Source organism: Microtus pennsylvanicus, chromosome 7 (assembly GCF_037038515.1).
Source record: "Microtus pennsylvanicus isolate mMicPen1 chromosome 7, mMicPen1.hap1, whole genome shotgun sequence".
Taxonomy (NCBI): domain Eukaryota; kingdom Metazoa; phylum Chordata; class Mammalia; order Rodentia; family Cricetidae; genus Microtus; species Microtus pennsylvanicus.
In genome coordinates, this window is record NC_134585.1 from 30837481 (window position 1) to 30852066 (window position 14586).

At 42.8% G+C, this 14586-nt stretch overlaps 2 protein-coding genes across 3 annotated transcripts in view; one reads left to right on the forward strand and one right to left on the reverse strand.

The window, feature by feature from the left end:
- Positions 1–1577: 1577 nt before the first annotated feature.
- Positions 1578–14523, reverse strand: Cnot11 (CCR4-NOT transcription complex subunit 11). The gene is made up of 7 exons (XM_075980364.1): positions 13838–14523; positions 12427–12591; positions 9362–9514; positions 6765–6967; positions 4043–4245; positions 1981–2077; positions 1578–1902 (listed from the first exon to the last, which is right to left on the reverse strand). The coding sequence occupies exons 1-7, from the start codon at positions 14346–14348 to the stop codon at positions 1705–1707; spliced, it is 1530 nt and encodes a 509-aa protein (XP_075836479.1). The 5' UTR covers positions 14349–14523; the 3' UTR covers positions 1578–1704.
- Tbc1d8 (TBC1 domain family member 8) overlaps positions 14493–14586 on the forward strand; it is a 159731-nt gene continuing 159637 nt past the window's right edge. The window contains exon 1 of one of the 2 annotated variants that reach the window (XM_075980363.1): positions 14493–14556. In XM_075980363.1, the coding sequence (XP_075836478.1) occupies positions 14550–14556 (7 nt within the window). In that variant the 5' untranslated portion in view covers positions 14493–14549. The remainder of the gene's footprint in view (positions 14557–14586) is intronic. The other variant, XM_075980362.1, reaches the window with a different exon arrangement.

Sequence of the window (14586 nt, forward strand, 5' to 3'; positions counted from 1 at the left end):
GCTAGAGCTACCCTGGGCTAGCTAGAGATTAGACATGCATATCAGCTATAAAGCTGTTTCCCACAGTGAGTCTTCGAAACTTGTCGTTTTAAAACAGTGTTTGGCCGGGCGGTGGTGGCGCACGCCTTTAATCCCAGCACTTGGGAGGCAGAGGCAGGCGGATCTTTGTGAGTTTGAGGCCAGCCTGGTCTACAAGAGCTAGTTTCGGGACTGGCACCAAAGCTACAGAGAAACCCTGTCTCAAAAACAACAACAACAACAAAAAAAAAACGGTGTTTGCTCAGTGCCATCTTCAAAATGGTGGTGGCCACTTTGGGGCATTGAGAGAAGTCACCTGTTTAGTTCAGATGTGGGTCACTCCTACAGGGGCTCAAGGCCCAGTCCTTTAATCCTAAGAAGAATGTATCAAACATCTGGAGTTCTGTTCCTTCCCCACTGTCAGAACACTAATTTGTAAAATAAAACCACCAAGCTTGGCTTCCTTAAACTCTTGCCAAATGTTGGAGAACAGATTTCCATCCCTATAATTTTTTTTTTTTTTTGGTTTTTCGAGACAGGGTTTCTCTGTGGTTTTGGAGCCTTTCCTGGAACTAGCTCTTGTAGACCAGGCTGGTCGCGAACTCACAAAGATCCACCTGCCTCTGCCTCCCAAGTGCTGGGATTAAAGGCGTGCGCCACCACTGCCCGGCTCCATCCCTATAAATTTATTCTAGAAATCATAATCTAAATAAAAAGGCATGTCAAAGTTAGATATTAAAAAAATAATAACAGCTGGATGTGGTGGCACACACCTTTACCAGGCAGAGGCAGGAGGATCTCTAAATTCTAGACCAGCCTCGTCCATATAGCGAGAACTCCAGGACAGTCAGGGCTACATAGACAGACCCTGTCTAGGGCACCATTGTCTTAAGCACTGACCTTACTTTACCTCCCCACCAAACAGGCATCTAGGGTACACCCTTCTGGTATACCAGAAAACTATAAAACAAAAAACATGCCCATGTTAGGCTACCATTGATAAAGTTCCAGCTATTACAGCCTAGCAAAAGGTCCTTGCATGAGAGTGCCCATGTTTGTTAGAAGCTCAAGAAACACTGTTGCTAAGAAGTGTATGCTGACCAGGATTACACCTTTAATCCCAGCACTACAGAGGCAGGTGGCTTTCTTGAATTTGAGGCTAGCCTGGTCGAATTCCAGGACAGCCAAAGCTACACAGAGAAACCTTGAATTGTTAAGTCCTTGGTTCAGACTCTGCCTAGTAACTACACTCAGCTGCTCTGAGCACAGACTGGACCATGAATTCTCAGTGTCTTCACTCACTCTCATTGAACATGTTTTGTACTAGAAGCTACAAAGGACAATATTTGGCTTTTAGGTTACTCTCCTAGAAAAAAGTGGGTAATTTGTTTTAAACTTAAAAAAAAAAAAAGCAAGACACCTGCACTTCCTTTCCTACAATAACTTTTTAGAATAATTATTTCTCCTATGGATTGTCATCAGCAAGAGAGTTAAAAAATACATTTCCCCAAGTTCTTACCAAAATTCACCCATGGGAAACTCCTCTAAGAAAAAGGAAATTTTGCTTAAGTAAATAGTGTCATTTATATTTCTTAGATAAAGCAAGCAGTCCACTCAAGAGTTGAACAGTTTTAAAAACCAATCCAAATACAGTTGAGCAACAGAAGGGAAAGTTCTGGTGAGGTATTATTTTGATATTTTGGTCTCTGAAGGGGTTTCCCCAGTATCCAGTGTCTTCAGCAATCGGAAGAGGCCTGCAGCTTCCCGTATCCTACTAAATTCAATACAGAAGGCCTGTACCTCTATAAACAAGTCCTGCACGTTAATAATTTTGTTGCGGATCAACGACTGGAGAAACACACATACAAGACGCACCAGGCGATTCTGGAAAAGAAAAAGGGGCAAGTTTTAGAAACCTGTTTTCCTGGCAGATGATAATATTACAGCATTTCTACTACTCACCTGCATATATTTATCCTTAATTTGTTCACAAGTAGAGATGCAGTTTGATATGTAAAGGTGAATGAATTCAGGAGGTAGATCAACAGCTGTAGTTAGTCTGTTTCATGAAAGAAAATTTGAGCTGTTAACTGTATTTGCTAATATTAAGAAGTAATATAAGCATGAAGTCAAAATTTCCCCGTGGTTATCTAGTGAAAATTTATGTGACCCAATTCTCTAGTTTTAAACCCAAGAGCCACAGCCACTTAAACCTCTGACAGTCCTGTTAAGTTTATATTTACATATTTTACTCTGTAATTACCCACTAAGCAGTGAGTGTCATACTGTGTTCCTGGCTGAATCACTGTCAGTCTTGGTCTTACCCACTCCAAGCTCAACCTCAAGAGTTATTACCATCATTTATAACGTAGAAAAGTCCTGTAAGTATAAGCACTGTGAGAGGCAGTGTGTCTGAGATGAAGGTGACCAAACAGCACAACATATAATCAGATTAAAATGAAGCTTTGCAGAAGTAATATGAACCTGGTAAAATTACTTGAATAGACAGAGACCAAAACAGGCCTTCCTGAGAACAAGACACACAGGTTTAGAACTGACCATTACAAAGTCCTGAAGAAGACTTAGCAACTGTGTAACAAGCTTAAGAGTCTTTAAACTCAAGAGAGTATTTTCCAAAGCATTAAACGAAATATGAAATGGGTCAGCCAGGTGGTGGTGGCACACACCTTTAACCCCAGCATTTGGGAGGCAGAGGCAAGCAGATCTGAGTTTGAGGCCAGCCTGGTCTACAGAGCGAGTTTCAGGACAGCAAGGGCTACACAGAGAAACCCTGCCTTAGGGGAAAATAACCAAATATTCCACAGTGAGTCAAGTTCAACCCAGGAAATATTAAGACACAGGGCTGGATACTGCAAACTATTTGACCTAAGGCACTGAAGTACTTTAAGAAATCTGCCACCCACGCTCTGCCTTCTGAGATCTGCATCAGCAGCAAGGCTGCTTCATCCTTGCGAATGATAAATTATTTGGGTGCTAGGAAACAAGCAGAACCAGGAGTTGATTGGTAAAGACATTACTGCAGGAATGCAGTGAGGCAGAATCCAAGAACACTCAGATTGTTCCATCCAATGGCAAATTTAGCCAATGCAAAAACAGCAATTGTGACTATGATAAAGGAGGTCCCAGCAAAGAGAACATGCAAACAGCATGTTTTCAACAGGTAGCCAGCCAGCTCCACAGTGACACAATGCTTACAAAGTAATTAGAAAGCTCATGCTTCCTTTCTTCTCCCGCCTCTTTCTTGTGCACCGAGCTACCTGCCAAGCTTTTGTCACCAGTTGACTTAACACACTCTTCAGTTAAAGTTTAAAATAGTTGCCAACTTATATAGAGATGTTCAAAAAATGTGTTTTGGCTCACACCTATAATCCAAGGTTCAGAGAATGAGGCATTCAGAACTGCTATTAGTTTGAAGCCAGGATACTATTAGATCCTATTTCAAAAGAAAAACAGTAAAGACTACCTCAGAAAAATAATACCCACCCACCTAAGTACATTTAATTCACAATTTACCTTAAAATACATCTGTAAAGAAAAGGTGAAACCTACATAGAACACACCCTTGAGGGTCACTGAAGAGCAAAGTCAAGAAAGAGCTGGGAGGGCAGTCTGGGATACATAGACTCTGACTCAAAAAAACAAACAAACAAACAAAAAACAGTAACAAAAGCTGGGAGAACACTAGCAATCTTCAGGACTGCAAGCCTAGAAGTCCGATTCTAAGACCCACACGTGCATGCTGCCAATACTGGCTGCCAAGGAATGGAATACCTGGATTGCAGAGGGCACAAAAGACAGTGGTGTAAATTTAACAACTGAGTTCTTAGAAATGGAGGAGGCTAAATTCACATGTAGTGAATACTAAGACTCAATGTAAGCTAACGGTATCAGAAAAAGGAAAAGAAAGAACAAAACAAAAACCTGCTACAGTCTTTCAAATTTCCAGGTAATTTAACCAGGGTTTGAATATTAATTATACTTCTGGTGGAACATGAAAGCTTACCGATTTACGACCTCCATTGAATGTAAGGACATATCCATGTTGACCAGGACAGAAAAATACTCCGTGATCTGGCTTGACTGCATTAGCTTCAGCAGCATCTCTATAGCGACTAAAGGGTTGTTCTCCACGAGGTCTGGAAGTTTCGCTGGAGTAAGGCCAATATGATAAACAAGTTTGGGATCTTTTTCCAGCTCACCAAGGAGCTAAATAAAACCAAAGTGAGAGGTTCTTGAGTCATATTAGAGTATGTTTCCTACATATAAACCCATGTCTTATGTAAGAATTATACAATTATCCTTGTTGAGTTAATCTGTTAAATTTCTTCCCTCAAAGCAATATTCATTATGTCTTGATGCTTTTTCAGATTTGAATTGTGATGATAGAAAAATAAAAGGCAATTTGTAAATCCACTAGTCATTCTTCCTATAGACATGACAGTCTTGATTTTGTCTGGGAGTATACAATATGACCATAATAGTGTCATCCTTAAAATCTCAATTACCAACTTCTCCCAAAACATACAAGCCAAGTTGAGTGTGGTAGCACACATCAGTAATATAAGCATTAGGGCAGGAGGCAGCCAGCATGGGCTACACAGTGAGTTCAAGGCTATCTGAGGTATATATAGTAAGACCCTGTTTCAGTTTTAAAAAAAAAAAAGCCAGCCGGGCGGTGGTGGCGCACGCCTTTAATCCCAGCACTCGGGAGGCAGAGGCAGGCGGATCTCTGTGAGTTCGAGACCAGCCTGGTCTACAAGAGCTAGTTCCAGGACAGACTCCAAAACCACGGAGAAACCCTGTCTCAAAAAACCACAAAAAAAAAAAAAGCCACACACAACTCCATAAACCACAGAATAATTCAGAACAAGAGCCAAGCCCTGTCTTATCCAGAAAAAACAGAAATACTCTAGAAAGGGATGGAATAGGAGACACTTCAGGTCTTCTACCTATAGTATTTTAAAGTTCAAGTTACAGCCACACTCTGCAATTCAAAGAGATGGAAATATTGTTTTCCTTCTCCAAATACACACTTTTTCTTTAAAACAAAATCATTTATCTTGAGGCTGTCTCCTTGGCCCAGGCTGGTCTTGAGACCCTATCTTGTGAAGCCTGTCCTTTAATTCCTGATTTTCTTTTTTTAAAAGATTTTATTTATTTAATTTATTATTTTTACAGTATTCTACCTGCATGTCTGCCTGCAGGCTAGAAGAGGGCATCAGATCTCATTATGGATGGTTGTGAGCCACCATGTGGTTGCTAAGAATTGAACTCAGGACCTCTGGAAGAGCAGCCAGTGGTCTTTTTTTTTTTTTTTTGAGACAGGGTTTCTCTGTAGCTTTGGAGCCTGTCCTGGAACTAGCTCTTGTAGACCAGGCTGGCCTCGAACTCACAGAGATCTGCCTGCCTCTGCCTCCCGAGTGCTGGGATTAAAGGCGTGCACCACCACCTAATTTCTGATTTTCAGTCTCTACCTTCCAAGTGCTAGGATTAGAGGCATGCACCATGCCCTTTTGTCTTAACTGTTATATCCTTCTATCTACTCATATATTCCACACTGGACTATAAACAGAAACTACAAACAATTGCTATTGCATCACTTAAAAAATATTTGTGGGGGGGCTGGAGAGATGGCTCAGTGGTTAAGAGCATTGCCTGCTCTTCCAAAGGTCCTGAGTTCAATTCCCAGCAACCACAAGGTGGCTCACAACCATCTGTAATGAGATCTGGTGCCCTCTTCTGGCCTGCAGACGTACACACAGACAAAATATTGTATACATAATAAATAAATATTAAAAAAAATATTTGTGGGGAAGCTAGAAGATGATTCAGTGGTAAGGAGCACTTTCTGCTCTTCTAGAGGACCAGGGTTTGGTTCCTAGCACCCACATGGAGACTCACATCTTAACTGCAGCTCCAAAGGATCGGATGCCCTCCTCTGGCATCTATGGGCACTGTACCCATATGGTGCACAGACATGCATGCAAACAAAACAACCATACACATAAAACAAATCTTTTTAAAATGCATACTTTAAGTGGTAAGCTGGATTGGAGGTAACAGTATCTTCCTACCAGTTCTTTTTTTTTTTTGATTTTCGAGACAAGGTTTCTCTGTAGCTTTTGGTTCCTGTCCTGGAACTAGCTCCGTAGACCAGGCTGGCCTCGAACTCACAGAGATCCGCCTGCCTCTGTCTCCCGAGTGCTGGGATTAAAGGCGTCTTCCTACCAGTTCTAACTTGAAAGTATCCAAACCTAATAAAATACATAACCTGGAGTGTCTTTGTTCTTCTTCCCCAAGGGGTCCCTCTAGTAATCTCGAACAGCAGGAGATAGAACCTCAGTCCACCATTAAACATTGTATGCTAAAGTCTTACTCCCTGAACCTCATTGCTTATTAAATATTAGTAACTCCACACATCCTCGAGTTACTGTCCAGTCTAATATAGCAAAGCACATGATATACCTAGCTGATATGCGCTGACGGTGCCCCAAATTGAGACCCTTCCTATCCCACCACCTCTCCATGAGACAAAATGAACAGAGTCTAGATTTTCAGTCATTGGACTTGTCTCATCAGAGCAAAATTTTCAAATTTTGGAAAGGCCAGAACACAGCTTCAGAGATCACTTCCTCCTGAATGCCGACTTATCACTTATGGGAGGATAGGACACTGCTTGTAATACATACATACATACATACATACATACATACATACATACATACCTGGGTTTGTTGGGGAGAAGATAAAGGGCTTTTGAAGGCTTTGGCCATGATTCGCTTGATCTCCACACCAGTGCTATTCTTAACACACATTGATTTATCCCACTGAATGGCATGCTCGGGTTCTGTAGGATTTAGCCAGGCCAGTTCATCCTCACAAATGTGGAGAGGTGGTGGTGGGCGGATGAACTCTGGTCGGAAGTGGCCTATAATAAGAGTAGTACAGTGAGCTACCATCTGCACACACCTTATATTCATTTCATTCAATGAAGTGCAAGAATGCCTTTAATGAGAATATATGATCAACTTCATGCTTCGAACAGTAATGATATAAAATCAGAGTTCCACTCAAATTATAACTAAGAAAACACACACACACACAAAATCAGCATGATGCCAGGAACCAAATGTGCTTTTTGGAAAGAGGAAATCATGTGCATGAATTTTTAAAGTCAAGTATGTAGCCATTAGGCTACAGATAAAAATTAGCAGTTTTTATTATTATTGTTAATATTATTATTTTTATTTTTAAGTGTCAGTATATAGCCCTGGCTGTCCTGGAATTTACTACATAGAGCAGGCTGATCCCAAACTCACAAAGATCTGCCACTGAGATTAAAGGCATTTGCCATTACACCCAGCTTATAACTAAGATTTTATTTATTTCTGCACTCAGAAACTCAGAGTGCTACATGGAATCGTTGGAGCTATCCCTGCAACTCAAGGTTGATGTGTAAGTTATCAACATAGTAAAATAAACTCATTAAAACTCCTCCTGAGGGCTGGAGAGATGGCTCAGAGGTTAAGAGCACTGCCTGCTCTTCCAAAGGTCCTGAGTTCAATTCCCAGCAACCACATGATGGCTCACAACCATCTGTAATGAGGTCTGGTGCCCTCTTCTGGCCTGCAGGCATACAAGCAGACAGAATACTGTATAAATAATAAATAAATATTTAAAAAAAAAAAAAAAACTCCTCCTGAACTAACATCACACCTCACCTGGTCACTACACAGATGAAAAGCTAAACCCCATACTATGACAACCAAGTCAACAAGCCTGCCCCCAGTGGCTTATAATAAAATTACATAAACACTTGTGGCCTAACTCCCAGTGACCCACAGTACTATATCCAAGTGGCCAGTCTCAAGAAAGACAAATTGCACAGTAAATTTTACTACTTAACAAGACAGACACCCAGCCACCTAAATACCCAGCTATGGGTCCTGCCTGCATGATAAACCCCACAAAAGACCCAGGAGTAACCAAGTAACTTCTAGCAAACTGTGATAAAGAACTCTCCCTCTCCACTGATTCTCTCCTAACAGTGACATTTACCCAGTTACATTGCCAGCCTTCCAGAGAGCATTTCCCCGCATAGGACAGAAGGTAGTCTGTCCTGTTTTGGATCCTAGGCTCTGCCAAATTTGAGATGAATCTCGAATTTACTGACAAAGTCTTCCTAGCAAAGTAACACCAAGCACACATCTTCAATGTCTGCTCACTAGTATCACCAGAATGAATTCCTGTGTCTCTCCTCAGACCACTTACAGTCTTCAGCTCTTCAGAGAAGTGCTCTTTATGTGAAGTAAAGATGTCGAGGTGTGGCTACACCCAGTTACACACACAGCTGGCTGGCTGCCTGTGCAATCAAACCCAGAGGCAGGCAGATCTCTGACTTGAGGCTAGGTGTTCTCAGTGAATTTAAGGCCAGCCTGGTCTTCAAAGTGAGTTCCAGGACAGCCAGGGCTACACAGAGAAACCCTGCCTGCAAAAACCAAAAACCACCATGTGCCATGGATCTGGAGACATGCTTGTGACTAGCTGAAACTTCAAACAGTAAAACCACTTTAACCCAAATGGAAGTCACACTGGAAGCTTCCAAGTCCTGGTGCTCTGTAATTAGGAGATGATGTTCCTATCCCTGTGCAGAATGTCTTTGTCTTCAATCACCCAGGAGCTTGTAAAACCAAATGGTACAGCTAGATTATTTCAAATTCAGTGGGTTTTGGGGGTTTTGTTTTTTTTCCTCAATTAAAGTAAAATAAAGGCTATCAAGTCAGTAAAACTGAAAGACAAAAGGTAATAATAATATTAGTGAAGAAGTATAAAATGACCCTGTTAGACATGAAGTTACCGAAGGTCCGTTTCAGGGGCTGAAGGTGTAGCTTCGCTGTAGAGTGCTTTCCTTTTACACAGTGTCCTGGGTTTGATCCCAAACACTTTAAAGAAAACAAAAAAGCTGGGTATGGCACATCCATAACCCCAGCACTTGGGAGATTAGGATTTTAAGGTCATCCTCAGCTGCACAGAGTTTTCAATGTTACTCTACACAAGAGGCTGTCTTATTAAAACAAAACAAACTCAGATTCATTTTAATAAAATACAAACTTCTATCTCCAGACAGGCATATAACAAATAAGTAATAAGCATCCTAGTGTATAATTTGCTTTAAAAAAACTGAATTTTACCGTTCATCTCTACTATATTCTAGACAGTAAGGCAGGAAGTCTCTCATCAGATTCAATAAAAACAAGTATTACAAAAACTGAAAAGTTCCACGGAGCAATGACAGACGTAAAGTTAATTCAAATACACCTACTTTCAATAGGCGGTTTTGGTCCACTAACTAAAGACTCTGTGATCCGAGAGGCAACAGAGCTGTCAAATCCAGAGTTAGAGGAATCCGGGTCTGGGTCACTGAGGATACTTGGGAAGCTAGCTTTACTCTGGGTTGGCAGTTCAGACTGACGTTCTGGAAGAGATTCAGACAAACATTTTAAGCCAGACCTGGGGACAAGACACATGCAACCCCAGCATTTGGAAGGTGGAGGCAGGAGGATCAAGAATTCAAGGCCAGCCTTAGCTACTTGAGACTGGGGGGAGAAAGGACACTTTGAAATTGAGAACACCATGAATAGAGCAGGGGTACAAAATAGTTATCTTTTAACTCCTATAAACCAAACAACAATAACATTAAAATAACCCGACAAGGAAAGAAGAACTAATGATTTTAACAGACATTTTACAGAAACTGTAAATGGCCAATAAACATTTGAAGCGATGTTAGGAACGAGGATACAAAGCCATGTTTCAGACTCTGACATTTTAAAAATAGAGGGCTAGAGGCTAGAGATGGCTTAGTGGTTAAGAGCACTTGCTTCTACAAAAGGCCTGGGTTCAATTTCTAGCACCAGCACAGCAGCCTATAACCAGGCATAACTCCTGTTCCGGGGATTCCACACCCTCTTCTGACTCTAAGGGCACCAGTCACATATGTATATATGTATATATGTATATATGTATATATATATATATATATATATATATATATATATATACACATGCAGGCAAAACACTCATATATATACATATAGATGTATATACACATATGTATGTTTATGTACATATGTGTATATACATCTATATGTATATAAACTAAATCTAAGAAATAAAACAAAACCAGAAGACTCTAATGATACAATTTTTTGAAAGATATTTTCTTGTAAGATTTTAATCTCTTGTAAAATATCTCTTACATTCTAAGAAACTGGAATTCTTTCTGGACTTCACAGCCCAAGTTAATAATATACGTTGAGGTCACTTAAGACTTGACCTAAGAACTTGCTGTGTATTCAAAGAACAATGTAACAACCAACTTTACTTGCTCTTGGATTTCCCATGTATCAGCTTTACAACATGAACTAAATGCACAGCTGTAATCTGAAACAGTGTGTAGAGACCTTATACAGCCAGGCGCTGATAAGGATTCCTGTTAAGTCTCCTCACTCCTTTCCCATGTGATGCCACAATGTTCAAACAGAGTAATGGCCTTTGTTAAAGACAGTTAGACATCAGGCAAAGATACACATGACAGGACAACAGGAACACTGGGACAGAGTCACACTCACACATCAGAGAGACTACAGATGCCAGGGCAACTACAGACTACAGGTCAGTGGTAGCTTACACCTTTAATCCCGGCCCTCGAGAGGCAGGGGCAGGCTGGTCTATAGAGGAGTTCCAGAACAGCGAGGACTGTTACACAGAGAAACCCTGAGGGGATGGGAGGAAGACAACAACATAGACAAGGGGACAGAGAGACTACGGACAAGCCAGACCAAAACTACAGACTGAGGGAAGACATAGAGAAAGAAGGAAAGAAGTCAAACTTGGGTTTAATCTTGGTCAAATTAATCCAAGGTAAAGTGTTCAGCTTTCTTTCCTTAACATGATACTGATGCACTCTGGTGTTCTGAGGCTTAACTGACAAAGAACTAAATTCATGATAAAAAGTGCTTTAAAATTAGACGGTAAAGACCATCAACCCACTGAAAAACTAGCCAAAGACATATGAAAAGATACCTCAAACATTCCATATGATATTCAGTCTTGTTCAGTCAACAAGAAAAATGCTAACTGAAATAAACCAATGCCACCTTTTCATTCTTGATTATAAAAATAAAAGAAGTTAAATAACAACTATTAACCAAGATATAGAAAAACACATAACTAGTTAAGAGTTAGAAAGCCAATCAATATATAACAGGTATTTGTTGGGACTTTTAAATCAAACTTCTGAAACGAACACTGTTAATGGTAAATCTCTGCTCCGTGCAGTCACTAAAGCTCAACTTGTTTGCTTGTGTTTGTAAAATTAAGAAAACACAATAAAAATCACCCACAAACATAACTTTAGTACACAGATCTTACTAAGATATCTGCTTCATGTGTTACACAGATGATCTGGATTTGGGATGTTCGCTTTACCTTTTATTTTCTTCACATAGGGTCTCACTATGCAACCCTGGATGGTCTAGAAATCAGAGCTCCACCTGCCTCTGCCTCCTGAGTGCTTGAATTAAAGGCCTGTGCTACCATGTCTGGCTCAGAGATGAACCGTGTGGTGAGCTCTGAGGAGGAAAGGGATTTGGACAGCATTCATCTGAGGAGAGGACAGAAAGCCCCGATAGTCACTCTCTCCTGCAGGCAAAACAAAGAAGGTTCCCTCTCATATACAAATTAACTTTGCTTATATATGTTATGCAGTGTGGTAATGTTTGCAAATTCTGGAAAACTAGAAAGGGAACCTGAGGGAGTAAAAGGAGGCTTTCAGGAGGGGAAAGGACGGCGATACCACACAGTGACACAAATGACTGGGAACGGGGTGCTAGAGTAAAAGGTCTGCGCAAGGGTGGACAGCAGGGAGGTGGGACAAGAGGATGGACGGGGGCATCAACTAAAAGCACACAAAACACAGAAAATAAAAAGGAAAGTGAAAGAGGGGATGCTGGGGTAGAAGGGCTTAATCTGCCATGGTGGTTGGTAAACAATACTTTAAGCCCAATACTTAGGATTCAAAGACAGGAGGAGCTCTTAGTTAGAGGCTAGCCTGGTCTACAGAGCAAGTTCTAGGACAGCCAGGAACAGCCATAAAGAAACCCTGGATTGCTAGTTCCAGGACAGGCTCCAAAACTAAAGAGAAAACCGGTCCCGAAAAACCAAAAAAAAAAAAAAAAGAACAAAAAAATACAAACAAAAGGGGGGTGGCAGACAGGGAGATGGGGGCAGAAGATGGGTAAATTAAAAAAAATAAAAGTAATAAATCTGGATTTTAAGTAGAGGCTCTCATGAACAGATAAGAATGCCCAAACGGCCCTTCCTTACCTGCCAAGGCTAATTGAAGGCCGCTAATGTCCACGGACTGCCCCATGTTTCCAACATCCATCAAGGCGATCTGGCGAGGTGTCTTTTTGAAGAGTTCCCTTGGGGGTGCCAGCATCAGCTGGGAAAGAAAAAACTTTTCTGGTGGAGTTATAGGAGGCAAAAACCCTGCAAATAAAAATGTACACCGATTTCTCTCCAATGGTTACTTTTTTAAGTTCACTTGAATCTAGTAAAACAGCACTTGCTACTTGCCACACCAGGCTATTTTTATAACTAAATGTAACTGAGTTCTGGTTAATCAAATATAAAGTCTATAAACAAGTGTATCATTTGAGATTCTGCGATCTAGAGAAATGTCAGTGAAACGCATGGCTATAATAACTCTTGAGTTTTCTGTTATCAAAAACTTCAATCCCTGCGTAAGGCTAAAGCTTACATAGGGTAGCATTCAGAAAGGCTCTTTTAGGGCTTGGAATACAGCCCAGTTTAAATACACTTTTTAAAAAAATCTAGGGGGATACAGAGAGATGGCTCAGCAGTTGAGAACACTGTCTGCTCTTCCAGAGGACCGGGGTTCAATTCCCAGCGCCGACATGGCAGCTCACAGCTGTCTGTGACTCCAGTTCCAGGGCTTCTGACACCTTCACACAGACATTCATTCAGGCAAAACACCAATGAACATAAAAATAGATTTTTTAAGAAAAAATCTAAAATACAGCTTTGTGACAGGGGTGGAGGGTGTGAGTGGGTGGGTATAGCTGTTCTAGAGTCCTGGGCTAGGCTTGTGGAGTAGAGGGGGTGACCCTGTCCATCTGTGGTACCAAAGTTAAAGGGGCATCCTCGAATCTAACCTACATCTGATGTCGGCAATGCTGCAAAAGTAAACATTCTACAAATCTGTTCCAGGAGACATGACTTAGAGAAGAAAGTCATCCCTCTGCCCACATGACATTCCAGCAGACCAAGAAGGCGGCTGTGTAATGCGGATTTCAACCTGCCACATCTTCATGTTCTCAACACCGACTTCTTTACTCTGAGACTTAAAAGGGGAGGGGGGTAGACTCGGTGTCACTGGCTTTAACTTCGCATACCCCAGGGTCTTAAAATAATGAATGAGCCGTATTTGACACACTAAGCTATGTGCAGCCCTTCGGTGAGCTGTACGATGTGTTTGTTGGCTTTTTCGGTTAGGAAGGATCATTTGGAGTGCAGCAAATTTAAAAAAAAAAAAACAAATAAAAATAAAAAGCACCCAACCTGGAACTTTTGGCTACCTCTTCCCTATTTTAGTTAGAGTGTAAATGGGGCGGGAGGCGATGATCCTCTCTCTCCAAAGAGACTGGACTGTCCTAGCCAGCGAGCTCCCAACAGAACAGCTGGCTGCGCCCGCACAGCTGACTGTGGACGGTACCTGAGAGCGGGGGCCGGTCGGGCTCCTGTCCGCCGCGGGCGGGCGGCGCGGGGTTGAGCAGGTGCGCGAAGCTGGCCGCGAAGGGGTTGGCGGCGAGCGGCTCGGTGCGGTACATCTCCCAGAGCAGGTAGAGCGCCGTGAGACGCTGCGCCGCGCTGGGCAGCAGGTCCGGCTGCTGCAGCAGCATCACCAACACCGAGCCCAGGCGGAAGTGGTCGGCCTTGCTGAAGTAGTGGTGGAAGGCTGTGGACAGGCCCTCGAAGGTGCTGCCGCCGCCCGCCTCCTCGGAGATGATGCTGAGCAGGCTCGAGAGTTCCTTCGGGGTCAGGCTCATCCTGCCCGCGGGCCCCCCGGGGCCTCCACTCCCTGGCCCGGAGCCACCTGCTCCGCCTCGGCCTCCGCTCGAGCCCGCGGGGCCGCTCCGGAACGTCGCGGCCGCTTCCCGCGCTCCTCTTGGATCCGCTGCGGAGTGGAGCCGGCCAGACGCCGTGCTCACCCCGCCGCCGGGCATCAACTTCGCCTGCTTGTCTCGCCTCCCGGCCGAAAGGCCCTGGCACCGGTTCGCGGCTTTCCCCCCTAGCCCCCGCCCGCGGCCGTAAAGCGCACCGTGAAGCGCACGACAGCGTCGCAAACAAGACAGCGCCGAAGTCAGACGATCGGAACCGAGAAACAGCGCAAAGCGATCGAGCCAGGCCGAGCCGAGGTTCCGGAGATGCGAGGTGGGCGGGGCGCCGTGTCCGGAAGTGGGG